The sequence below is a fragment of the Eumetopias jubatus genome, unplaced genomic scaffold, assembly GCF_037043125.1.
Source record: "Eumetopias jubatus isolate StellerSeaLion01/CBP00866 unplaced genomic scaffold, mEumJub1_p1.0 scaffold_6, whole genome shotgun sequence".
In the NCBI taxonomy this organism is placed as follows: domain Eukaryota; kingdom Metazoa; phylum Chordata; class Mammalia; order Carnivora; family Otariidae; genus Eumetopias; species Eumetopias jubatus.
The window spans coordinates 29,166-57,027 of NW_028274812.1; the positions used below are offsets into that span (position 1 = coordinate 29,166).

Sequence of the window (27,862 nt, forward strand, 5' to 3'; positions counted from 1 at the left end):
AAAAATAACATATCAATATTTGTTCACTAATTGTGACAATTTTGTAGAAAACTAGAAAAAGCGGAGAAATCAGGGGCGCCTGGGTGGCTCAGTCAGTTAAGCGTCTGCCTTCGGCTCAGGTCATGATCCCGGGGTCCTGGGATCGAGCCCCACGTCGGGCTCCCTGCTCCACGGGAGCCTGCTTCTCCCTCTCCCTGCTGCTCACCCTGCTTGTGCTCTCTCTCTCTCGCTCGCTCACTCTGTCAAATAAATAAATAAGATCTTTAAAAAAAAAAACAGACATTAAGGGTCAAATAAGGGAAACCTATTGCATCGGACTGGAAGCCTAGAGGAAATGGGTGATTTCCTAATAAAAATGCACAATAATAAAATGGACGCTAAAATAAGGAAAAAACAGGCAGACCAATTAGCCATCCAGGGCCTCATCTTACTGCTGGTTCTCCTCTCACTGTTCTGGGGTTTTCCTCTCCTAGGACAGAAAAGGAACAGGGACAGAACTGTTCTGGAGCTGCCCTTAGACCCGACCCCACTCACTGTCTTCCTCTCCCCCAGCCATACCCTGCTCAGCGAGGACACTGTGCGCAGGGAGTCTCAGGGATTGTGGATCCTGATGTGTCACCCAGTTCTTTTTTGGATGGCAAGGGACTGGACACACTTACTAAAGTAAAAGAAGTTAATATTTTTTAATGGTAGAAATACCTTAATACTTGCAAGAGACAAGAGTGGGTTTGGACCTGGCAGGCCCAAAGGCTCACACTCTCACAGTGTGACCTAGACACACTCCAACACTCCATCCTGCTAGGTGCCCTGGGGTGGCCCCATTCATAGGCACAGTCTCTCTCACTGCATCTGGGGACTCCCACAACTCCAGGCTGACACCCACTCACCATCCATTCTACTGGGAAGGGTTTCTCTTTCCCTTGGCTTCCATGAAGTCATGGCTTTAAGTGTCTTTGGCCCGGCTTGGGTCACACTCTCATCCTTGAAGCCATCAGAGCACCCAGAAAATAGAGAGCAAGGGGTTGGGTAGACTTGGATCATACACCCATCTCTGAAGTGGGTGGAAAGTGGGGTCTGCCCTCTGGAACTGTCTGGATGGTAGGCAGGTGACATGGGGTTCCCAAAGGCAAGCTGAGGTGCTGGACTTGGACGTGAGAAGAGATGCCAGGCTGGGAAAGCAGCAGATTCCGCATCACTGGTGACTGACTGCACGGCTTTGGAATCTGAAGCCCAAGGAAGGAAGGGGTCACTTCATTAGGGTCACGGGCTGCAGCCGCCCATCCAGTGCTCTTGCTATTTTCCCATGACGGCAAGGCGCTCTCCCACTTGCTGAAAAAGCAACTTTGCTGTTGGTAGGAAACTCAAGGCTCCTGCCTTGGATATTGGGTCCTCACACCTCAGAGACTGGAAGGCACACAGACCTCACTCTTCTCCCTGGGAGGAAGGAGCCCCGGAGTCACACCTGCCCCCCACATTAATCGCTCCTCCCCAAAGAACAAACTGGCTCATTCTCCAGTCTCTTCTCTCTCTTTTATGAAGAACAGAGAGCAAATGTGAGGATGATAAGGAAAGTATCGCTCATTGAAACAGTGGGAGGCTCAAGGATAATTCCACACCACAAATCCACACATGGCAGACTTTCTGGAGGCCACAGTCCCTGAATCATGCATGTGACTCTCTGAAACCAGGCAGCCTCACTGAGAAACTGCCTGCTGGGAGGCACAGTTACTCCCATAACCTTAATTCTTAACAAATACGTATGTCAAAGGTTTACATCACAATCGGGAGGCCAAAGGACTGCAGGGTCAGTCTGCCGAATGGCTGTATGGCTGCTGTGGACAGGGCCACATCCAACATTTGGAGGGTTAAGAGACGGTGAAGGAGGAAGCACTTGTCTCAACCACACAGATGTTGGGAATGGAAACATCCTGTGGGGCTGTCTACACTGCCCATGGGCCTGTTAACACTGCCAGGAGCATAGTCAGCTCAGTAATGGCTGTGGGGGTTGTCAGGACCCTTTCTGGCCTGAGCTGGAGGGCCACAGATGCCTCCCTGGATGGTCAGAGGCCAAGGGCTGTCCTGTCTACTGTCTGTTTCCTGCCAATCACTCAGATGGGACGAAGGATCTAGCCAGCGCCAGGGGGGGCCCCCAATAGCCCGCAAGAAGGCCGTACATGGGGGCGGGCAGGCCACGGCAGTCAGTCCTATATGAATCCATTCGTGTCTACAGAGTGCCCTCGTGGGGTGGGGCCGTGCTGGAACTTGCGGCTGCCCAGGCAGAGTGGGGCCAGCAGCACCCTTCCCAGGTGGGAGGGCGGAAGAACCCTGTATAACCTCTGAGTCCCCCTATAACCCCTGACTGGGGATGAGTTGGATCTCAGTCAGTGATCAGGTGGACATTTCACTTTTCTTCTGTCTGAGCCCAGGAGTGAAGGGCTGAAAACCAATGCTCCAGCTCACCTCTGACTCGTGTGTGACCCTGGGTGAGTCCTGTCTACCCTGGAGGCCCAGGGAGTTGGAGGAGGGGGAAGAAAGCCAATTATGCTTAAACCTAACCCCGATCCAGACCCTGGCCCTGACCCCAACCCATGACCCTCACCCCAACCCCACCCAGATTCTCAGGCTGATCCACACTTGCATCATGAACAGGCCCAAATCAGTTTTAGGGGGTTATTTTCTCCGGAGAGCTGCTCGGCTCTGCACTCCTGCCCACACGCCCGTGGAGGTGGCCCTGCCTTCTGAAGACGCACAGGTTGCTGACTCCCACACCTCTTGCATACATCACCCAGCAGCATGGTGGGGTTTGTTTTGATTTTTTGCTAAGTTTTATTTTAATCCAAGGACTTTGATTCATACAAAATGTCATTGTAGAAACAATAGCAGAATCCAAAGTCTGGGTGATCAATATTACTCAGGCAGCAAACTCGTCAATCACAGGATTGTTTTAAAGCAGGTCCCAGTTGTGTTGCATGGTTGGGACGTCTTTTTGGGTTTTTTTTTTTTTTAACACTGTTCTTAAATATAAAGTTTTGCAACAAACCTTTGATTTATATCAAATATAATTAAAAATTAACAAATGAGTACATTGTATCAAAAAGTACGAAGATATACATTTCATGCACATACTTGTATATATGTATATATGTATATATTTTACATGCACACATAACTTATTCAAACTACAGCCACTGCTTGACTGGTCCAGATGCAGACAACTGGTTAATGCATTTCAAATTTGGCAACTCACTATGAGATCTCAGTGGAAACATATGATAGCTGAGAAGAGACGATACAGAAACAAAATCCAAAGTCAGGAAAACAAGACACAGTATCTCTTCCCCCACTCCCTGTAGTTTTCACCAATTCCAGTGTCTAGAAGAATCCAGACAGACCGGTGAGGCTGTGTGGGGCTAGAACAGTGATTCTCCACCCAACATGGTCTGGGAAGCAGCTGTGGTTCTGCACAGAATGGATACATTCACAATAACATGGGCCAGAGATGAAACATCAGTATCAAAATACACATCCTTCTGCTTTGCAACAGGAACAGAGCTATCTCATGCAGAGTCTGAGATACCATTCCAGTTATTATTTCCTATTGCGGTAAAATACTCTGTAATCTTAAAGTTTCAGAGTGTTGTGCCTTCCAGTAAGGAGATTCTATAAAATGGTTTGGTCACAATCATGCTGAAACCCTAGAACAGGTGGTGGTCTTCCATGATTTATTTCTATTGAATGTGTGTCTTTTGTTGCATAGCCCTATGGGTTAACGACATCCACTCACTGGGACACACCTCCACACAGAGAAACGCACACACACGTCACAGGCCAAGTTTCTTTAAGGTGAGTCATGGGGCAACAGCCAATGGGAACACTCAAATGATCCAGCGAAGAGATCATCTGACATTTCCAAACACGGAGGATGCACCAAAATCTAATCATCTAAATATTCCTTTTGTTCACGAAACAAAGGGTCTCCCGGCATTTTATGCACAGCCTCCTACCTACAGTGTTTCCCTTTTGACAGTGGCCATGAGGTTGGATTTCCCTTTTGCTTCCTGCTTTCCCGTGTCTTGTGCCACAGTGCTGGGCTTCAGATGGCTCCTGCCTGAGCCTCAGTCGCCAAGCTTCTCCTTGCCCCATCGCTTCCTCCGAGTTTTGGCCTCATTTCAGTCAGGCTGTCCCAAGTGCCCACACCTGCACAGACACAGGCCCTCCCTCCTGCCCCGCCGGGTCCATCTCCACTCCCCCACCTCTCCCTCTTCCCACGACCTCTCCCTCTCTCTGGCCTTATCTGAAAAGAAACTTTCACAACAGATACCACGCCCTCTTTGGCAGGCATCCCGTCCCTGAGATTCAGATGTAGAACAGACTGAAAACACCCCATACAAGGACACGCTCTACACTGCTCTGTGGCTTCCCAGGAAACCCTTCCACTCGTGGGAGGAAAACAGGGAAATGGTCGCTTCGTTTCCAACTACAACCGTCCCACTGGATGTTATATGAGTGTTCTCCATGGACACCAGCTTTCTACTTGGTTGATATTTGGAACTGGAAACAGTTCCAAGGATTCACCCACGCTTCACACAGGCTTCACGTCACCGCCCCCAGGAGCCTGGCACGAGAGGGCTCGGAAGTCAGGCACTTGGTCGAGAGCAGCAGAAGCCAGGGGAGCTGGGGGGCCACCCAGGCTGGACGCAAGAGCATCTCCTCGCACAAGCCACACACACACACACACACACACACACACACACACACACACACACACACACACACACACACACACACACCCACCCACCCACCCAAAGAGCTGAGAGCTTCCTACAGGTTGGATTTTTTTTTAAGTTGTTACTATTTCCTTCCCCATTTTTCTGTTTTCCTCTTCTTTCTAGATCAAGTGTATGGAATTGACAAAAGAGGGAAGGGTGTTTCGATTAAAAACCAAAACCAACAGCAAGAATGTTTTCCAGATTTGGTCCCTGTCAAGGTTGACAGCATCTGGGAGAGGACAGAGAATGTGTGAGTGTATTTCTGGTGTCCATCTGCTGTTTCAGGTACAAAGAGCCACGCCGGATGTGTTTGTGTTTGTGGGCGCCGACAAGAATGCACGGAGCCACAGGCCGGGCTCCCGAGGCTACTGCTGTTGACCATCAACTCTGTCTTATCTGGCCAGGCATGTAAACATGCCTGGCTCCGTACCACACACGTGGATAAAGGATGGTCTCTACCAGATCCAGACCTCCTAAAAGTGGCCCCGGGCACACCCCCCAGACGCTGGGAGCCATCACACAGGATTCAGACTGACAGGGTCCCACTCAGCACATGCAGCGACTTCCCGTGTAGGGTCTGTGGTACAAGACCCAGGCAGGCAGCATACAAGGGGACAGAGAGAGCCACGTCCCTCTCCGAAAGGGCTTTAGGAATTGGTCCAGCGTGAAAGAGGAGGTGGGGGCGGGGGGGGGGAGCCGCGGGGCCTCCCCCCAGCTGGCCCCAAAGGCGGGGCCCCTCCTCCCAGGGGCTGCTGCCCCTGCCTCGGTGCCCCTGCACATCCCTGGGAGTCCAGCGTGGATGATAAAACTCATCGGCTGGAACGCGCCCACTGAGCAGGCGCGCGGCAGAGGTGCGGCTAGCACCAGTGGTCTTGGTCGGGGTGGTGGTAGCTATGCCGAACCCGGCCGCCCGAGCTGAGCCCCAGAGTGCAGTGGTAGCCGTTGGGCACGCGGCGGAGGGGGTGCTACTGGGAGGTCAGGGAGGACACATAGGAAGTCCGGGAGGAGCGGCCTGAGTTGGTGGCCACAGCCTCCTCGAAGGTAAGCGTGTCCTCGGGCTGGGTGCGGGCAGTGTCCTCACTGTCCAGACGCTGCCCCAAGTAAGGGTCAGAGCTGATCCTAGAGCCGGCGGCCAGGGGCTGGCTGAGGGGGTCTCTCTGGAGCAGAGCATTGTGTTCGGAAAGGCCACGGCTAAGCCGGCCTGGGGAAAAGGTGGGGAGGCTGGTCTGTGCCCCAGCAAAGTGGACAGGCGAAGAGTTGGCCGTCTTGTAGGTGACACTGGGACGGGGGGTCAGCGGAGTCTGGGGGAGCTGCCTCCGCCCACCACGGCCAGGGGTGCTAGCACCGGATGTTGACAACAAGGGGCTCCCGTTCACTGAACCACCACCCTACAAGAAAATAGAACAGAGAAAAAAAAAAAAAAATCAAAGTCCCAGACCAGAGGCCAATGCATGTGAGAACCATAGAGATGGGGGGTGAGGCATGGAGAGAGGCAGGCACCCTGGAAGGGGACCCGTAGGGTGTGTGGTGGAGGGGGGAAAGCCGCTGGTGCCAGTAGGCCTGGGGAGGTGGTTGGGGAACAGTGGGTAACAAAGGGACAGGCACAGCTCAGGGAGAAGGGAGACCAGAGGCCATTCCAGGGCAGTTGGGAGGGGAGGATCGGGCTGGTGCGGGAGGAATGGAGCAAGGAGGGGGGGAGCGCAGACTCGGGCCTGGGAACCAGGACATGAAGGAGGATTCGGAGCATGGTGGAGGGGGGGGCTCGTAAGGAGGGGCAGTGAGGGGGGTCCTGACTTACCGGTCTCCGGGGTCCTGGCTCCTGCCCAGCTGTTGGTGACGTGGGGTGGCTGCTGAGGGAGGGTTTGGGCTGCGAGGGCTCCCGGCCCCCAAAGCGGTCACAGGAGTAGAAACGCTGTTTCTCCGAGGAAGAGGAAGAGGGTTGCCTCCGCTCTTGGGACCGGCCCCGCTCCTGTCTGCGCTCCCTCCGGCAGCCTGTGGGCCCCTCTCCCGGGGGTGGGCCTGGCCCTGCAGCACTGCTGGGTGCTGGCCAGGAAGAGGGGAAGTCAGAACAGCGAGCCAGGTGGGGAGACAGACCCCCAGCCCAGATCCGGTCCCCAGGGCCAGCAGGGGGACCCAGGGGGAGAGCTGAGGTGCGTGGGTGATCCTGCCTGGTCCCCAGACCTGGGCCTCACAGCCCCCTACTCAGGGCCGTTTGGATGGTGGAAGCACAGAAAGGAATGCCTCAGGCCCTGGCCATAGGAGGGACCCCCGCACGCACCGCCATCTGTGTCTGCGGACAGGCTGGGCCCCTTCTCCAAGGACTTCTGCTTCCTCTCCCTGCGGCGATGGCAGCGGTGGTGGTGATGGGGCGCAGCCTGGCTGGCTGGGGCACGGTCCAGGGCAGCGCTGCAGAGATGAGCCACGTGGGGACGCTGGGGCGCCAGTGTGGAGATGGAGCGCTTCATGGGGCTGGCGTTGGGGCCCGGCTGCAGGTGGGATGTGGGTTGGCACACAGTCTGAGAGGGGCCTGGGGCAGGCTCCAGGGCGGCACTGCAGGCCTGGGGTTCAGGAACCACCAGGCCCCTCCCTCTCCCCAGAAAGCTCTTCTCCACCCAGGCCCACCCTTTCTCCCAGAGCACGCTGCACAAGGTGCTGTCCGTCTCTGCCAGCGGGGCCCAGAGAGCTGTTGGCCTCAGTGTCCCTGGGGGACAGGGAGGATGCCAGGAAGAGGGAGGCTGCGGGCCTGGCTGGGAGAACCCTGAGGGGTGGCTGCGTGTGATGGCCCTGCTGGGCCAGGGCCATGGGGCTCCTGCCCTGGGCTGAAATCGGGACCTGCGGAAAGAGGCCCTCCAAGGGGAGCTGACCCACAGCCTCCACTCGGCGTCCTCAAGCTGGCCGCCCAGCGGGCCAGGCTCAGGAAGGCGAAGAGGGCGGGAGCCACCACCAATGGGAGGCAGAGACAAGTTTAGAGAATGAAGTCATTTGGAATGTGCAGAACCAGGAACCACAAAAGGAGGCAGGGACAGAGCCAGCCGCAGGCAAACACTGAAGGTCCCCGGCTGGAGGAATGCCCCTCTAAAGCCCCTCACCATCCCAGGAAGTGAAAGCAGGGCCCCCTGACACAGCCTCAGGTCTGCAGGCCCCTCTCTGAGTCCTTGTGAATGGGCCCACAGCCCCCTTGCCCTGGAGCTTCCTGCTCGGTACTCAAAGCATCCCCGAAGGAGCAGGGGATGGAGGTGGTGCCGCCTCCAGAGTCCAGAGAAAGAACAGGGCAGGTCGGGCGCCTGGGTGGCTCAGTTGGTTAAGCAACTGCCTTCGGCTCAGGTCATGACCCTGGAGTTCCAGGATCGAGTCCCGCATTGGGCTCAGCAGGGAGTCTGCTTCTCCCTCTGACCCTCCCCCCTCTCATGTGCTCTCTCTCTCAAATAAAATAAATAAAATCTTTAAAAGAAAAAAAGAACAGGGCAGGTCCTCCCCAGAGCATCGATGGGGGAAAGGGAGGACCAAGCTGTGAGGCACCGTGTGCATGGCGGGGGGGCTGGGAGGGGCAATGCAGGCTGGCGTGAGGAGGGGTGTCCTAGAGAGAGGGAGAGTCTGGGTCAGGGACACTGGGCTGGGAGATGGAAGCCCCAGGGCCACCGCAGGAGGCTGAGCACCGGTGGGTGGTGGGGATTCCTGGCAGGCCTCCGAGGACTCTGGCTGCACCTCTTGAGACCATCGTCCTGGGAGCTCCCAACAGGGCTGACAGTGTCCAGGCCGCCGTGCAGGTAGGGAGCCCTCACGCGGGACACAAGCCCTCCCCAAGCCAGGACTCCTCATCCCCCACGCCCCCACCCTCCCATGACCCTGGCCCTCCCAGGCCACCCACCTGAGTCTCTGCAGCCAGGCGAGGCATGGAGGCCGCGCGTCCCTGGCTCTCCAGTCCGGGTTGGGGCTCCCCGTCCGGACCTCTCAGGGCCATGCTCTGCATCTGGACGTCCACAGCCTGGGCACACAGCAGCCCGCAGTCACACCGGCCCCCACCCCACTCTCACCTTCCCCCCCATCCTGGGCTCCCCGCCACACTCCTGCCATCTCCCACCATCCCTGTCTCACCCCAATCCTTATCTCATCCCCCATCCCCAGCCTGGCTCCCCAGCCCTGGGAGCCCTCCCCGGGTTTCCTGGCTGCACCACTGGGATCTCTGTAGAGTGGCCACGCTCCAGGGGTGTCCTTGCCTCATAGGGTACCTCCTGGGTCCTCTGAGTACCCCAGGAAACAGACTCCTTGATGCCACTCTCCTGGGTTTGTCTGTAGAGAAGAGAGGATTGTGCTGTTGGCTCAGAGGTCTGTGGGCCTTGGAAGGCCCACCAAGGACCTGGCTCCAACCTGCCAGGAACCTACACTGGCCCCTTCTACTCTGGATGAGAAGCAGCCCAGATGCATGAGGCCCTTCAAGTACAGGCTCTCAAGTGGCCACACAGCAAGGGATGTGGACCCAGTACCAGGGCTCAGAGCAGATGGGCAGAGAGGGCCCCGGACATGAGTCCGAGGGAGGTCTGGGCCCACCGCTTGCTGGTCTAGGGACACCCGGCAGGTTCCTCGGCCCTAGACAGGGCCTCCCAGGAGTAGTGGGAGGCCACATGTGCAGAGCATGCATGACGCAGAGGGCGGACATCCTGTCTACGCGGGTGCACAGCAGGCCCTGACCACTACGTTAGGGGCAGTGTAGTACTCAGGAAAACCTACCTGATTAACAGTCCAAGACCCACAACCAGGCTGCAGAAAAGAACATCCAAACATGTACAGATGAGGAGGAAATCAGGAGCCCTAAACATGCATGCTGTGCCCAGTCTGGTACCAGGCCCCACACCTTAGCCCTTGCTGGATGAGGCAGAGCACAGTCCCCCCTCTTTGGGCTCAGCCAGTGATTTCCTTTAGCCAATAAGGGTGTTAGCAGACCTGGGACCCTGCTGGCCCTGAGGGGGTGGCTGAGAGGAGCCTGCCTGCTACCACCCCCCAGCGACACACGGTACAAGACAGATAGGTGACTGTTAGTTCGCAACACTTGGTTTTGGGTGGTTCATTACCAAGAATTATTGTGGCAAGAGTTAGGGGTTAGGTAACAAGGACGTTACCAATTTGTCTACAAAATACAATTGCTTCAGAAATCACTACTGGAGTGGAGATCTGAGGAAAAATGTCTTAGAGGAGTTAGGAAGACTAGACACACACAGGCCGTCAACAGAATGGGGTCGAAACAAATCATTTCTCAACGGGCAGTGAGGAAGCAGAGGCAGAGGCCCCTCACTGGAAAGGGAAATGGGCATGCACAATGGGAGGTGACAGTGGGAACCACCGACTGTCTAAATCCACTGACCTCAGTGCCATCAGAGGCACCCGTGTAACGTTTTGGGAATTAGCTTTGGAGTCCACCATGGACCGCTCCAGCAGCCCGCCTGGACTAGCTTTCAGGCAGCATCTGAGGGGAACCATTTGGGGGGAGGTGGGCACGGGGTGGAACAGAGAGGCCAGTCTCCCAAAGTGGTGATGGGACCTGAGGGCTCCATGTCCTGCAGCACAGCCTACAGGGAGCCCCTCTGGGAGGGGGAGAAACCAGGAGTCCTACCTCCTCCGTGCACCTCACACCCTGGCCAGGTACTGACACGGCCCCGCCGTTGCTGAGGGACGCAGAGCTCTTCTGCCGAAGGAAAACCCGGGCTCCTCGGAGCACAGCCGGCTGTGTCTGCTCCAGCGTGGCCTTCAGAGGGTGGAACAGGGACACAGGGCCCATCTGTAGAAGGGACGCAGGGAAGAGGAAGAGCTCTAAGGGCACAGACAGATGTGCCAGAAAGCTGGCCTGACCCCACAGCATGGGTTGGTGCTCCTTCTGCCCTGCCCCAGCCCTACACAGGAGGTAGGCGGGGGCTTACTCCCAACCTGGCCTGTGAGTGACATCAGGAAAGTCATTTTACTTCTTGGAGCTTCAGTATCCCTACCTACAAAATCTGGGGACCTCATCCAATTAAAAATGGTAAAAGGTTTCATCTCATCATCAACTTGGATTGATGGGTAGAGGCTGCATGACCCCGGACTGAGCAGAATTCTAAGGACATTTCAGGGCTCGGGGGGTGGCGGGGGGGCACTAATGGGTGTCTGCAACAGAGAGGGGAATGGGGGATGTGGTGTGGGCATCAGATACTTCCCATCCCACGATGGGTGAATGTCCCTGTAAGCTCCGAACCAGGCAACTTTCTAGACAGAGTCTACGTATGGTCACTGATGGTTTGGCTGCATGTGTGGGAAAGTTGTTATCTTTGAAGGATGACGTCAGGAAGATGGGGCCCCAAACCAGCCCAGTCAGAGTCATGAGTGGAAGAAATCATGACCCTGGACCCATCAGTTTGATTCTCTCCGGTCCCTGCCAATGTGCACGGTAATCAGGTTCTCCTCGAACCTCCCCAAACAACCTCCTCAAATATTCTTCAAACTTCTTTCTTCTAACACTTAAAACAGTGGTATCTCCAGGGAACAGGTCCTCACCCCTTGTCTACTGCTCCTGAACACTAGGTCTCCAAGTCAGGGGGCCCCCAGTACCAGCAAGAGACCAGCCGTTGGAAAGCACTCAGGCTGTATGGGGTTTCTGACTTTGGGGTCGGAGAGTGAGGCTACAGTAGGAACCTCTCATCTTCCTTTTCCCGCCGTGCAATCCCCAGGAAGGATGTGGGTTTCCTCTGCCGTCAAAACAACTGATGCGTGCCAGAGTCTGAGGTTTACTTCTTGGAAATCCTGGAACTCGGTACCTGGGACAGGCCTCCCGTGGCCTGATGAATCTGGTCTCTGGGGGTCTTGTTCTGTTTGTAGAAGTCAAGTATCATCAGAGCTGCATACACCTTTCCTACGGTCATCTCATCGGCTGGAGGGAGAGAAAACAGAGGGTGGGGTGTGGAGGAGGAAGGGGAGGTGGGGGGGCAAGGGAACAGCCTCCACCACAGGGACTCCTGGACACGCTCAGGGAAGGGCACAGGGCTTGGCCGAAGTTGCATCTGTGGACACTGAGCACGTGTCCTCTGGAGCTGTACTGACTCTCCACAGGGCCCTCCATCTCCTCCCAATGAAGTGGATGTGGGGTTTAATCTTTAAGCACCTCATCTCTAACTGTAGGAGTCTCCCTGCTGTTCTCTGGATTTTTTTAAGTATACACCCCCACCAGGAACGTGGGTGACTGTGGTCAACAGAATAAAGCCCAGGGAATCCCTTCCCACAGTCCCTATGCACCCACTGGTAAGACCGTTCTCCCTGCAGGTGGAAACTAAGTCTAGACTATTGACGAGGTCACCCTGGCCCAGGCCTCCCGGCTCTGCCTCTGGGTGGGACACAAAAGAGGGGTGAACAAGGAGAATTTCTTGCCCTCACTTACGTTTATGGGGTGGCACCAGTAAATCCAGGGTCTTCTGGGGCAGATTGGCCCACACAGAGGAAATCTCCTTCCTCAACTCTGCATCACACTGATGCTGCTTGGTGCCGGCTGGGGCAGGACAAGGGTGTGGAGGGGAAGAGAGATGTTAGGAGCTGTCTCACGGGCCCCCTGGGGGAGCCGGCAGGGAGAGGTGTGGTGTGAGGGGAAATGGGGCAAGGACCGTGCCAGGAGAAAGGGCAGAGCGGGGAGAAGCACGGCCACGGCGTCTGTCAGAGCGTCCCTGATGGGCACGTGCAGAGACAGAGGCCTGTGTGCGTGGGCCCTGGGAGTGGAGAAGGGATATGGTGGCGGTCCAGCTGTTCGTCCAGCCATTCAAAACTATCAAGAGAGCACCCTCCCGTGCCAGGGACTATTCTAGGTGATGGAACAAAAGCAAAGGAGCCGCCTTTGTGGCACCATGTGGCTTGACTCAACAATAAAGTGGCAGTAAGTTCAAAACCTAGTGTGTTGGGTGCAGAAAAAGCTTAAGTAGGGAGGGATGAGAAATATTAGGAGGGCTGAAATTTTGGACAGGGTAGTCAGGAAAGGTCTCATGAGAAGGTGGTGTGTGTGTAAGACCCCGAAGGCAGAAAAGGACCAGGGGGTGCAAAGGCCTTGGTGTGTCACACAACCAGCCAGGAAGGCAAGGCTCACTGAGCGGGGGGTGGGGGTGACGGGCTGCAGGGAGCAGATGTTGAGATAGGAAGCAGCAGAGCGTGATAAGCAGAGGGATAAAATACTCTGACCTTTTTTTAGCATCAGGTTTACTATGGTATAATGTACATACAACGAAATCCACCCTTTTCAGTTATCCCATTCTATGAACTTTGGTAAATCCATAAAGCCACACATCCACCCCACAATCGAGTCATGGTATATGGCCCCACTGCCAAAGTCCCTCTGTGCTCCCTTTGTAGCTGACCCCTTGGCCTCCTCTCACCCCGTCCCATCCCTAGTGTGTTTTCTGTCTCGGTCTGTTTTGCCTTCTCCAGAATGCCCCACAAACAACGTCATTGGGTGTATTGGCTTTTGAGTAGGACTTCTCCACTCATCGTGGTGCCTTTGAGATTCAGTCCACGTTGTTGAGTGTATAAGTAGCCTGTTTCTTTTGATTGCAGAGTACTACCTTGTGGTATGGATAGACCCCAATTTGTTTATCCATTCACCAGTTGTGAGCATTTGAGTTGCTTACATTTTGAGGAGATTATGAAATAAAGCTGTGAACATTTGCATATAGGTTTTTGTGCAGATGTATGTTTTCTTTTCTTCCCACTTGGGAGTGGGCTGGCTGGGCCGTACGGTAAGGAACTGCCAAACTAGGATCACAAGAATTCCATATTATGCATTCTCACCAGGACTTAATATTGTCATTTAGAAAAGTACTTTAACTGTATTAATAACCATGTAGTGTTATCTTACTATGGCTTCATTTTGGATTTCTCCCATCCAAGTACGAACCAGGCCCGACCCTGCTTAGCTTCCGAGATCAGACGAGATCGGGCGCGTTCAGGGTGGTATGGCCGTAGACTTCATTTTGGATTTCTCTAATGATTAATGATATTGAGCATCTTTATAGGTGTTTATTTGCCTTCCATATATATTTTTTGGTGACATGTCTATTTGAATCCTTTACCCATTTTTATTAGGTTGTTTACTTTCTTATTACTGAGTTGTGACAGACCTTTATCTATTCTGGAAACTGATCCTATATCAGATACATGGTTCAAAAATATCTTCACCAATGCTTTAGCTTTGTCTTTTCATTTTCTTAAATGTCTTTTTGAAGAGCAAAAGTTTTTAATGTTGATAAAGTTCAATTTTTCAATTTTTCTTTTATGGCTCATGCTTTTTGTGTCTTCAAAAATCTTTGCCAAACTCAAAATTGCCAAAATCTCTCTCCTGTGTTTCCTTCTAGAGGTTTTATAATTTTACATTTTACATTTATGTCTATGATCAATTTCAAGTTAATTTTTGTAGGAGGTAAAAGGTATGTGCTATGGACTGAATTGTGTGCTGCCCCCGTTCACATGCTGAAGCCGGAACCCTCATTGTGACTGTATAAGGCCAAGAAGGAGGCAATTAGGTGAAATGAGGTCAGAAGGATGGGACCCTGACCCAGAGAGTTAGTGTCCTTATGAGAAGAGACACCAGAAAATTCGTTCACTCTCTGTATGCACTCAGGGAAAGACCATGTGAGCACACAGTGAGAAGGTGACCACCCTACAAACCAAGAGAACAGGCCCAGGAATGAAACTTACCTTCCTGGCACCTTGATTTGGACTTTCAGCCTCCAGACTGTGAGAAATAAATTTCTGTGTTTAAGCCACTCAGTTGTGGTTCTTTGTTATTGGCAGCCCTAGCAGACTAAGACGCTAAATGTCAAGATTTTTCCCTTTTCTGGGTAGTTGTCTAAATTTTTCAAGTACCATTTGTTGAAAAAATTATCTTTTCTTCATTAATTGCCTTTACAACTTCATCAAAAATCCATTGGCAATGTAAGTACGAGTCTCTATTGTGTTCCACTGACCCATGTCTCTGTCCTGTCACCAACACGATACGCCTCAATTGACGTGCTTTATAGAAAGTCTTTGATTCAGGTAGAGTAAGTTTTCTTTGTTCTCTTTTCAAAATTGTTTGTTATTCAAGTTCTTTTGCTTTTCTAGATACATTTTAGAATTTGTTTGTACATTTCTACCTAAAAACCTGTTGGGATTTTGATTGGGTGAACATTTATTCTATTGATGAATGTGGGAAGAATTGACATCATGACAATATGGAATCTTCCAATGCATGAAGATGATGCAGTGCTTAATTTTTAGATCTTCTTTGCTTCTTTCAATGTTTTGAAATTTGCAACATAGAGATCTCACATATATACTTTTTAGAGTTATCCAACAACAAAGAAGTACTTCATGTTTTTGGTGTGATTTTAATGGAACTTTTTCCCATTTCAATTGTTAATTGCTAATATATAGAAATACATTTGCTTCTTGCACACTGACCTTGTATTCTGTGACCTTGCTCTATACTTGGGGATGGTTTTAGTTACTTTTTTTAATGGCTTAAAACAACAGAAATTTATTATCTCAGTTCTGGAGGCCAGAAGCTCAAAATCAAGGTGTCCAGCATGACCGTGCCTCCTCCAAATGTTCTAGTGAAGAATTCTTCCTTGCCCGTTTCTAGATGTTGGTGGCTCCCAGCCATCCTTGGCATTCCTTGGCCCGTAGATGCCTCCATTTTATTCACTTTTTCTTAGAGTCTTTCAGATTTTCTCCATAGATAATCATGTCAGTTGTGAATACAGGCAGTTTTATTTCTTCCTTTCCAATTGGTATGCCTATTTCTTTTTCTTAACTCATTACAATGGCTAGGACCTAACGTATGGTGTTGAACAAGAATGGTGACAGCAGACATCCTTCCTTTGTTCTTGATCTTAGGGGAAAAGGGGTTAGTCTTTCTTTGTTAAGTGTGTCATTCGCTGAAGGTTTTTCATAGATATCCTTGATCAGATGGAGGGGGCTTCCTTCAGTTTCTACTCTATGCAGAATTTTTAAAATCATGGATACTGAATTCTTGTGAAATGCTTTTTCTGCATCTATTGAGATGATCATATAGTTCTACTTCTTTGATATATTAAATTATATTGATTGATTTTTTATACTTGAACTCAACTTGCATTCCTGGGATAAACCCTACTTTTGTCATCAAGTAAATAGATATATATACAGCCAGACTCAGTTTGAGAAAACTGGGTGGAATATTTTTGTGTCTACAGTCATGAGGGATACTGACCTGTCACTTTCTTTTCCTATAATGTCTTTGTCTCATCTTGGTGTAGGAGCAATGTCAGCACAATATGGTAAGTCGAGAAATGTCCTCTTTTTCTCTATTTTCTGGAAGAGTTTATATAGAGCTGGTATTATCTCCCCCTTAAATGTTTGGTGGACCTCACCTATGGAGCTAACTGGGCCGGGGATTTTCTTTGTTGGAAGGCTTTTAACTATAATTTAATTTCTTTAATAACTATAGTGCTACTCAGATTCTCTCTTCCTTTTTTTAACCCACTCAGGTTATCCATTCTTGAATGAGCTTGATATTTGGTGTCAAGGAATTTTTCCATTTCATTTAAGTTGTTGAAGTTATTGACAGAAAGTTGTTCATAAAATTTCCTTGTTATCCATTTAATGGCAGCAGGACCTGTAGTGGTGTTCTCTCTTTCATTCCTTATATTCGTTATTTCTATCTCTTTTTCTTGATTGGTCTAGCCAGAGGTTTATTAATTTTATTGCTTTGGTTTTTAACATGATCATTCTAGCTGTTCTGTTGCAGGCAGACAAGAACAGAGGCAGACCAGTCTGAAGCTACTCTAAGAATCGAGTCAAGACGCGAGAGAGGGGCTTGGACCAGGAGCTAGCAGTGGGAGAGGACATAGAAGTGATCATATTCTGGTATATTATGAAGGTGGAGTCAAGAGATATGACAGGAGATCATATATGGATCAAAACTGGGAAAAGAATTTTAAAAAAAAGAAAGAAAGAAAGAGGAGGTAAGAATGACTCCAGAGGTTTTTGCCTTGAGGGACTAACTGGAAGAACAGAGTTTCCCCTGATGGAGACGGGAAAGATCATGGGGAACACGCGGCGATCAAGTTTGGCCAAGTGAACTCTGGAATGCTTCCTGGGCCTCCCAGTGGAGACAGTAAAAATTCACATGAGAATGCAGAATGCAGGTCTGGAGTTCAGGAGGAGGCCTGCACTAAAAACACAAAGTTGGAATTCCCAGTATTTAGAGCCATGAAAATAGGTGGAATGACAAACGTGGCAAAGGGAACAGTCTGAGGGGCACAGTGACATTCAGAGGGTGGGAGACATGAGAAAACAGAACAGGAAACATCAAAGGGATTCAAGAAGAACGACAGGACCACGGAGGAAGGGCTGAGCCGCGGGCGGACGCAACCACGGAGGAAAGGCTGAGCCGCGGGCGGACGCGACCACCGAGGAAAGGCTGAGCCGCGGGCGGACGCGACCACCGAGGAAATGCTGAGCCCTGGGCGGGCGCGACCACGGAGGAAGGGCTGAGCCGCGGGCGGACGCGACCACCGAGGAAAGGCTGAGCCGCGGGCGGACGCGACCACCGAGGAAAGGCTGAGCCGCGGGCGGACGCGACCACCGAGGAAATGCTGAGCCCTGGGCGGGCGCGACCACGGAGGAAGGGCTGAGCCGCGGGCAGACGCGACCACCGAGGAAAGGCTGAGCCCTGGGCGGGCGGACACGGCCACGGAGGAAGGGCTGAGCCGCGGGCGAACGCGACCACGGAGGAAAGGCTGAGCTGTGGATTAGGTAAAATGAGGACCGAGTACACGGAGGTCGCCGAACAGCTCAGCAAGAGTGGCTCCAGCAGCATTGCAGTGGAAACCCACCTGCAGACCGGACAAGAGAGACCAGAAAGACAATACAGACCAGTCTCTCGAGGAGTTGGTCGCGAGGAGGGGAAGAATAAACATAGGGAAGCCAATGGAGGGAGAAGAAAACCTTTTAAAGACGGGAGAGATCATAGCTTGTTTATAAGTTGATACAAAGAATCCAATAGGGAGGAAAAACTGACAGGCAAGAAGCAGGGTGCAGAATTTCTGGCATGACAGCTTTGGGTAGATGATGAGAACGGGACCTAGAGGGCAAGGGGGGCAGGGTACGGGACTGGCCTCGACTCATCCGCTACAAACGAAATGGCTGAGCTCAAGGGCTCGAGTGCGGCCAGGAGGGTGGTGTGGGGGCAGAGACAGTGCAGATCCCCTCTGGTGGCTCTAATTTTTCTAATTTTCACAGGAGGGTGAAGGTGGAAAGGATACACTGGAGGTTTATTCTCTCCTAGATTTGGCACAGGCTATGCAGTCCTATCAGTCAGCTCAGGAGAGGACCGGACAGGGCCCGGGGTCACTACGGGGAGCGGACAGAAGGCACACAGACGCTGCACCCTGGAAGGGTGCTACCTCATGTGAACCTATGCTCTGCCGTCCCATGCTCTGGGTAACCTGGACAGGTCATTTAACCTGCACCTCAGCTCCCGCACATGAAAATGGGATCATTACAAGGCTCAAAGGCAGGGCGGTTATCAGGGGATGAGGTCAGTGCCCAACAGAGGCGCCATGAGCAGCTGTCCTTGGTCACCTCCAGACAAGCCTCCTCACCCCCCTTCCCTGCACACCCACCTGGGGTGGCTCTGGAGTGAGACCGCCCGGTCCTGGCTTGGTGCCCTCCCCAGATGCTGCCTTGCTCACCTGGAGCCAGCTCGATCTCCAGTGCAGTCCGAATGAGGGCCATCAGCGTGGACGTGAAGTGGACGGTCATGTCCTCATTGGAGATGGGCATGTTCATGCGAACCAGGCGCTAGAGACAAGGGGAGCAGGTCAGGGCCAGGCCTACCAGGGTCCCTCCACCACAGGACTACAAGGGGCTGGAGGCCCCTAGAGGCTGGGCTTCACCTCCTAGGGGTGCTTCTGCAGGCGCCCAGGCAAAGTTGGGTGGCTGGGAGTTTTGCCAGCATTCGCACTCACCCTTGGACCACCGCCCCCCCCCCATTGGAGCAGTCCCTCCTTCTCCTAGCTGCTGAAAAACAAAGTCCAGGTAAAGACTGTAGCATAGCACCAAGCCAGAAGCCTGGATCCCTCTGAAAGAACAGGCACATGCTTAGCCAGAAGGACCCCTGCCCAAGGCTGGAATAAGGGGCATGGGGCCTGGGCTGAAGAGGGAGGGATCTGGGCTGCAGAACAGAGGCGAGGCACCCTGGGATGGCCCACAGACAGGAGGGAAGACCCCTGTCCTTACAGCTCTGCCCAACGTCATCTCCTCCACCGGCAGCCTGGAGCACTGGACAAGGGGCGGCTTAGCCAAGAGCACAGCTCTGAGCTCCCACTCCCAGTGAGGCATCCCTTCACCCCAGGAAGGCTTCTGCCTCTTACCACCCAGCCAGGGGGCCTGGAAGAGGCAGCCAGCACCTTCCAGTCAGAAGGACCCAGAACAGATGGTACTGCACAGGGCCAGCGTGGAGGCTGGTAGGGAGAGGCTCAGGGCCATTGCACAGGAGTAAAAGTACTTCGGACCAGACTGGGAGCAGTGCCCTGCTGCTTTGCTCCCTGTTTCCGCATCAGGTGAACAGCCCCTTTTCTCTCCTCATTTTTCAAGGACAGAAGAGCAGGAGACAGATGTGTGTCTGTACCACAGACCTCCGGGTACAGCCAGCAGCTGCCCAGAGCCTGAGGCTCTGAGAACTTAGGTGGTGTCCAGGAAGAAAAGTACCCTTGGTGTGTCTGGCACGGTCTCAGCCTGGGAGGTCACCTAGCTGACCAGGTAGAGCCCTAGGGGCACCGTGACCCACCTGTCTTCTCTCACCGCTCTCTTGTCGTCTACCATAAGACAGAGCTAGAGAAGTGGGCACAGGGCCCCTCCCCGGGTTGTGCCTGTCCTCTGCCAAGCCCACATCCCATGACAGAGCAGCCTCTCTTCCCCTCTCGGGGGGGCCCCCAGCCCGGCCCCCAGCCCGGCCCCCAGCCCTGCCCCCAGTGTCTGGGCCCTAGATCCAATCCTCGGCCTAGTAGAGACTGGGTAGCTAGAGACACGAGCCCAGACTCTGCCCCCCTGAATGCTGGCAAAGCCCCACCTGGCACATCGAATCGTGGTCCCAGGACCTCACACATCACCTTTGTGATGCACACCAGGAAAATCGGCTTTCCAGAGCACAGGGTCCCTGTAGACCAGCACCGATGGCAGGAGGAGAGGCAGAGGGATTCCTCTCTAGGGAAGTCAGAGAGTCCGGTCCCAGCCTGAAGGGGGAGCAAGCAGGTGATTTCCAAAAGAAGAGAGCTCTGTCCAGGGCACCTTCACCAGAGGCTCTCCTCTGCCTGTCCAGGCCCTAGAAGGGCAGGGATCTCTGGAAGTGGCAGAAGGACAAGGCCAGGGTAAACAGACAGGCATCTCTGCCCTGGGCCTAGGACCTCCTGGTCATAGCACCCTGAGCATCTCCTGGACCCTCCCCAGCTCCCCAAGCCCATCCATTCCTACCCACCCTGAGGCCTCCCCTGGTCTATTCATGACCAGAACCTTGGAACTGGCCAGCACAGCTGGGGAGGGGCCCTAAAGGCTAGCCCATCAGAGCCCTGCATGCCCAGCCTGGCCCCAGGTATCAGTGTGGACAGAACTCTCCTCCTTGGGAACAAAGCTACAGTCTTGCATGCAGGCCTCAGGCAGGCGCAACATGCATGCCAGGCAGGGGAGGGCTGAGGAGGACAGCAGAGGCATCTGCCGATGGCCTGAAGGAGCCACTTAGCTTCCAAAGGCTGTGCTGAGCCAGGTGACAGAGGGAGGCCCAGATTGAGAGCACAGAGACAGACAGCACGGACAGAACCAGAGAGAGGAAAGCTCTGCTGGGAAGCTCGCTCAGAGAGAGGGCGGTGGCAGAGAGGCTCCAGACACATGCTGGTGGAGCCGCACGACTCGGGCTGGCTCTGTTTTCTGGGAGCAATGGGAGCTGCAGCAGGGCTCTCGGTGTGGCGCGACGGGTGGGGGGTGGTGCTGGAGGGATGGGAGGTGCCTACACACCAAAGGGCACATGGGGCAGGTGGGAGCAGGCTTGGGGCTGGGCCATGTGACCTGCCCGCCCCCCAAGGAGGGAGGCCTGGAGATGTCCTTCAGTTTACCCCCTCCTTGCCGCTCAGCCTCCTGGGCTCCTCAGCGATGGAGGGAGGGGGCGTGGGACTACCTGTCCTTACCCTGCAGCAGTCTCTGAAGCCCCAGGAATGACAGCAGAACGCCTCTCCCTGGCATCCTTTCCTTCTTAATGCCACAGCGCCTCCTTCCCGCTGTGGAACTTACAAAGCCCTGGGGATGCTGCCTCCCCAGGCTGACAGCAGCCCAGACCTGGGGAAGTTCTGCATGTGCGGAGCTGAGTGGGGGTTCCTCAGAAGTGCCAGAGGCCCTGCAGGCCCCTATTACCCCAGGTTCAGACCCAAAGGGCTGGATACCTCCACCCTCATCAGGTGCTTATGGGACAGAGAAGCTGAGTGCGGTCCTGAGCCCGGAACAAAAACAGCTTCTGTCTGAAAGGTGGTCTGTCCCCTCATTTCTGGGAAAGAGAAGGAAAGGAAAAAAGGCAGGTGGAGGGCTCTGGCTCCGTCTTCCTGAGCTTCTCAGGGGCTCTCAGAGGGGGCAGACCTGTGGGCACAAGGGGCAGGTGCAGACACCATCATGGTATCTGTGTCCCTCTGTCTGGGAAGGTAGAGGACATGGCTGGAGCAGAGAAAAGGAAGAAACAGTGAGACAGCAGAGCGGCAGACAGACAGATGGACAAGCCCCGAGAGGAGACGGGAGACCAGCCCCAGCACAGCCAGCCTCGGGGTGCAGGGTCGGGGTCTACCTTGTATGCAACTCGGGCACGGCATTTCTCCCCCAGCCCCAGGGGTGGGGACATGTGTTTCAGCATCTCAAACATGTCATTGTAACTGATGCGCCCACTGGAGACCCGGCCCAGGGAGGCAGAGGCAGGGTGGGGTCCACAGGAAGGGGTGCGGCGGGAGGGGGTGGGGGGAGGAAGCAGACAAGAAAACAGATCCAGTTAACCAGCGTCCGATTACACGCCAAAAGTCAAAATACGTAAAATGAGGGACTTCTCTGCTTGACCCGACCCCTCCTTGCCCCTCCCAGCCTCACCTCCACACTCCAGCCCCACGCAGGGCAGCGGGCAGGGGTGACATCTGAGCTAATGAACATGGAGGGATGAGGAAGGGCTGCATCGGGGCGGCTTTGGGTTGTCAACTTCTGATTTTACACTTTTAGAAACCACAGATAATGCCAAATCAGAAGAGCTGCTTCACCATGCCGGGAGAGCCGGCAGACAGAATTACGTGACTGATGAGGCCGGCCTGAGAACCATGGCAGAAACATAGCTTTCCGTCACGCTCAATTTGCTTCCAAGTTAGCCTAGAGGCTAAAGAAGTGGAGAAAACTCTACAACAAGCCAGAAAACTAGAGCTGGGGGAGCCCCGAGGCTCTAGAGACAAACTTGACCGGTGAGTCCTGCTCCAAGCCCAGAGACACCCTAGGCCGCCCAGGGCGGGGCTGCTGCTGGGAGTCAGGGCTGGGCAGGAAATGGGAGATGGGGGGGGGGGTGGAGGGGGCAGGGGCGTGGTGGGCAGCTGGGGTGGGGTGTGGCTTGGAGCCACTCTTGCACCCTCCTGTCCACACCAGGGGCAGGGCTGGCCCCAACACACGGGACAAGGCTGCGGATCCAGGGAGGTGTCTGGGGGCCGATGACTGTCTTCCAAGGTAGACAGGCCACCAGGCCTGCAGCCTCACCTCCACCCCTGGGGACACCTGCCTATGGGACCTGCTTGGGGTCCTAGAGACGAGGTCGGGTTCAGGCCACCCAGGAGAGAAAGGGGACAGCTTTTTCCTGGCAGGCACAGCTGCCCCAGGGCCTGGCCCTCCTCCCAGGGTTCCCAGCCTTGGCTGAGTGGATCGATCCAGAGGTGAAGCAGGAGGGCCCGTCTTTGGGCCTCCACTGCCTCTGTCCTCGCCTCCCTCGGGGACCAGAAGCCCCTCGGTTGTCAGGCTCTTCAGACTGGGAGGGGCCGCTCCTCCTGGCCTGCTTGTGCCCATGCGCTCCTCCTCTGGGGCCCTTGGCCTCCAGCCTGTCTGACCATTAGCCCACCCTGCAGAGCCTGGAGGCAAAGCCGAGAAAGACAGCTGCTTCCTCGGGCACAGGCAGGGCCTGGCCCCCAGCTCCCACCCAGCAGCCGACCCCTGCCCTCCAGGCCCAGCCAGCAAGCTTCGTGTGCACCGCCTCAGAAGGCTGCCTCTCCCCAGCCAGCGGGAGGGGTCGGGAGATCAGATGGGGCACCAGAGCGTCCAGGAGGTTGGAGTGCGGGGCGGGGCAGGGCAGGAGGAAAGAGAGCTGAGGTGTCGTCATTCCCAAACCAGGCAGGGAGTGTGCGCTGTGTTTGCATTTCGGGCAGGGAAGGGTATGTCCCATGGAGGCTCTGAGTTGCAAACCTTGTAGGCCAACCTACGAGGGCAGTTCTTCCCTAAGCCGACGGGTGGCGCAATACAACGCAACAAACTGTACGTATCCTTACAATGAACCCGGCAAGTGGAAAGGAAATGTCACAGGTTATGGCAACCAAGGCACGATGAGCCCGTCCCGCCCGCCCACCCAGCCTGCGACAGGAAGAGGAGCCGGGCGGCTGGACAGGCAGCTCCCTGCAGGGAATCCTGGGGCTCAGAAAGCCCCAGGAGGCAGGGCAATCCCAAGACCATTTCCAGAGCCTGACGCGGGCAGGAGGCACACCATACAGAACCAGTGCTGGCCCCTGTCACAAGCCCCCACTGTGCACGCACTGCAACCACTGGTCCGCCTCCCCCCGGGGTCTTGTTCGCCCACCCTCTCTGGCAGCCCCTGCTCTCGCTCCCTGAGTTCTGGAGACCCCACGCCTGGCTCTCCTGACCGTCTCTACCTCCTGCATCTCCTGGAGTCTGCTGGCCCGGCTAAGGACCCCCTAGTCCCAGGGTGGGCACCCTGGCCAACACCGACATTTCTCTTTTCTGTCCAGTCAGCTCCAAGTCATTTCTGCAAAAGAGGGAAGAAAGAGGAAGCCCCACTTTGGCCTCACCCAAGGTGCTTGCTACCTCACTGGACCTAAAGGATCATGACGAAGGGTCTGGAAGCATGGTGAAGCCCCCAGCCCCAATAATCACCCAACCCAATTCACAGCCTGTTCTCTGGCTCATCTCCTCTCTTCCACCGAATCCCTCACACGGCACCAGATGGAAAGTGGGGGCACCATACTGTCACTGCAATGCAAAAAACTGTCCTCGCTGTCTGTAAAGCAAAGTCAAAGCTCCTTGTTTATCCCAAATTTCAAGACCTTCTCAACCTGTCCCAGCCGCCCTTCCAGCCCCTTTGCAATGCGTTCTCTTCTCCATCAGACACAATCACACCCCCTTCCCTTCAGCCCCGGCCCCAACCTCTTCTCTAGAGCTCAATCCATCCTGCCCTCTTCAGTTTGGCTCAAATGCCACCTCCTCTGACTCACCGGCCAGATGGGGTTTCTCCCTCCTCGAACACCCCGGGCTCACACTATGGCTCCTCTGTTCTCCCACAGTCCCATTGGACTCAGCATCCCGAGAGCACGTGCTTGCTTCACCTACACACCCCTGGTCCCCAGCACACGGCGGATGCTCAGGAATGTTGACTGCACAGATGGATGAACACAAAGATGAGTAGACAGATCGCTTACAGGTGTGATTGTGATTCTCCTCTCGACTCTCTACCCTTCACCAAGTGAGGCAACGGGGAAGATGGGAGAAGGCGGCACCATAAAGCAACAACCCCACGCCTTCTTCATCTCCCCACAGCAGGCATGTGTGCACGCACATGTGCACATGCATACCCATGCACACCTGCGCTCACACACATGTGCACACACAAGCATGCACGCCCGTGTATACCCATGCACACGTGCATTCACACACACGTGCACACATGCACTGCACATATCTGCACACAATCACGTGTGCACGCGCATACGCATATATACAAACCATGTGCGTGTGCGCACGTGTACACATGTATGTCTGCTGCATGTTCACACACGTGCACACAAGCACACACACGTGCACATATGCACTGCACTCACATTTGCACACACGCGTGCACGCTCATACGCGTACACACAAACCATGTGCATGTACACCCATGCACACACGCGTGCACACGTGCACCGCACTCACACATTTGCACAATCACGTGTGCACACTCGTACGTGTACACACAAACCATGTGCGTGTGCGCACATGCACACATGTATGTCTGCTGCACACGTGCGTGTACGCATGCCACATGTGCACACAAACACACCCGTGCACATATGCAACACGCACACGTGTGTACACTTGTGCACACACCCACAGAGCCATACACACATATGAAAGCTTGGGAAATTTCACAAAGTTTTGTTGTTCTTTAAGTCTCTCCAAGAACGAGGAGACAGCAGAGTGGCCACCCGGGATATAAAGCGGACCACATCCCTACATCTGCCACGGAGGTTAGGAAGGGCTCAAAGCACCCTCGGTCCTGTGCCCAGGACTCAGTCTCCTCAGCTGCCTCTGCTGGGCCTTCCCCTATCCCCTGCCATCTGGAGGCAGGCTATGTTTTCAGCCCAGCCCACTTGGGAGCAGCAAGTCTGAGTGTTAGTTGCGGGTCACATTTATGCTACTTTTGGACCATGGTCTTGTGTGCTATTTCACAGATGCCACCTCTGGGGTGACGCTTATATTTGCTGTCTACTCTTCCACAGCACTTTCTTTACCCCACTCCCAATGGCCCCTGCCTTCCAGAGGCCCCATTTTCAGAACTCTGGATTTGGGAAACAGTCTGAGCCCCCTGTGCACCATCACAAAACCACAGTCTGGCCCAAGTCCATTCCCTGTATGTCCAAATTCTGCTCCACCTGTGGCTGGACTAGGGGAAGCCCTGGGTCTACAGTTCATAAAGATTGGGGGGAAGTCCTCCCCTCTCACAGGCCTGCACTGACTTGCTTTTGTCGTGCACCTATGAACATACTGCCCATACAGCATCTCTGCTTCCCTGCAACACACCCTTTAGAAACAACGTGCCCGGTCCTCCCTTTGGCAGCACATATACTGGAAACAATGTGCCCAGAAACAGCAGCATCTCTTGAGACCACAGTGCAGATGACCCTCCTAGAATGAGCCTCAAGCCTGCCTCACTTGGAGTCTCTCCTGCTCTCTGACCTGACTGGGCCCTCCTGACCAGAGAACCCACACCTACCCCTGACCCAGAATGACACTGGGCACTGCAGGGCCGATGTGCTGACGCATCAGCAAAATGACAGGACTCTCCGAGGCCACAAAAACGGTCACCTACACCATGAAACATAAATAAATCCATGCTTGTTCTGCACTGCGTGAAAATTATTCAGTTTTCACTACAATGGAAAACACCCAGAGACACTACAGGAATGGAAATGCCCTAGGGTTGCTGGTGCTACCAGTGGTTTCAGGACTTGCCCAGCCTGGGAAGGGTCTCATACAGCATCTTCTGGATCCTCACATGATGGGGTAGGGGCTCCGGGAAGGCTGGATGAGAGGAGGGTGGGGGAGCCCAGCCAAGCTCCCAGGGGCTTGAGGGTCAGAGAGCTCTGGAGCAATCCCCTTGCTGAGCTCCAATTTAGGGAAAAACTGTGGGCAGTAGGGTCCTCACCACGACGACACTGACCATCTCCTCCAGGCCTCTACCACGCAAGGGGTGACCAAACACAGAGCTGTGCGAGGGGGACACGGGCAGGCTGGGAGCCTCGGAGAGAGGAGGTGGGAAGTGGAGACACTCCATCTTCACAGTCTTCTCATTCCCTTCGAGCGTGGGAAGGGACGGATGCCCATCCGTTTACTGATGCACTTGGTTCATTCACATTCATGTCTGCTGAGCGCTCACCATGAGTGAGGCGATGAGCCGGCCTGTGCCTTCCCCAGCAGCCAGGTGTCTTGGCCCTTCCATGTCCTGTGTTGGCCTTGCAGAGAGCATGCCCTGAATAACTACTCAAGTATCCGCTTGAGAGAATGAATAAATGAATAAGCAAATGAAGAAGCGAGTGATGAAGGAACAAATGGGCAGATGGTGAGTCCATGCTGCTTTGCTAGCCCCGAGGATAAGAGTATGTGTCCTGGGTGTGCAGGACTCTCCCATGGATCACGGAACACCCTTCTAATGCAAGCCAGTCCCCTCATGACATACTTGCTCTGTCTGGAAACAAACTACCCCTCACTTAATGCAACACAGTAACCCTTTCCCACCATGACCAAAGGGTCTTCAACATACTAGACCCTTCCTGGTAGCTCCTTTAATTTCAGTGAAAGTTCACCAAGCGCCCGCTATTTGCAGCCTGGGCTGGGGACACAGGTGCATGTTGGCTCCTGTTCCCAGGAGATGGCAGAGAGGGAGAGGCCTGAGCCCATTGGCGGGAAGAATGTCATTTCTGCCATGAAGGCCTCCAAGCTTCATGAGGATGGTGAGGCCCCAAGGGAAGGCCCTCCTGCTGTGTCCACACCCTCTCCCTTGAGCCCTCCACGCCCCTCATGTGACAGACCTGTGAGGAGACAGTACACTCCCATTTGGCAAGAGACTTGAGCCTCACAGACCCCTTGGAACCTCCTAAGCCTGGACTAAGGGTCTCACAGAGCATTTCTCTGCCCAGGGAGCTGTGTAAGAGCACTGTGGGCATGAGAAGGAGTGTGCCACCTAGAAGGGGACCTGGCACCACCCTCTACGGACCCCGCCAAAACCTGAAGGGGTTTGACAAAACCTGTGCCACATGACACAGGTCTGAAGCCACCCAGCCCTGTCCCGAGATCCGTGGCACGGACCACCCTGAGGACCACGGAACACGGGGGCCACTCACCACGCGGCCGGGTCGTACTCAGCCCAGACCCGGATGAACTCATCCAGGTGGTGAGGCCCTAGGATGGAAGAGTCCCGTGTAAGGTACTCAAAATTGTCCATGATCACGGCCACAAAGGGGTTCAACATCTGCAGGACAGGAAGGAGAAGGGGTGACGTAGAGAGACCTCAGCCCGCCCTCTACCCTACC

The 27,862-nt window shown here is 54.3% G+C and overlaps 1 protein-coding gene across 1 annotated transcript; it reads right to left on the reverse strand.

Annotated features, from left to right (window-relative positions):
- Window positions 1-5,626: 5,626 nt before the first annotated feature.
- Window positions 5,627-27,801, reverse strand: LOC148164033 (voltage-dependent N-type calcium channel subunit alpha-1B-like). The gene is given in 12 exon segments (XM_088024224.1): window positions 5,627-6,157; window positions 6,568-6,812; window positions 7,048-7,255; window positions 8,638-8,754; window positions 8,804-8,821; window positions 8,942-9,059; window positions 10,415-10,542; window positions 11,552-11,664; window positions 12,169-12,276; window positions 18,485-18,593; window positions 21,616-21,712; window positions 27,674-27,801. Coding segments are annotated over 12 exon segments (1,920 nt in total).
- Window positions 27,802-27,862: the final 61 nt, after the last annotated feature.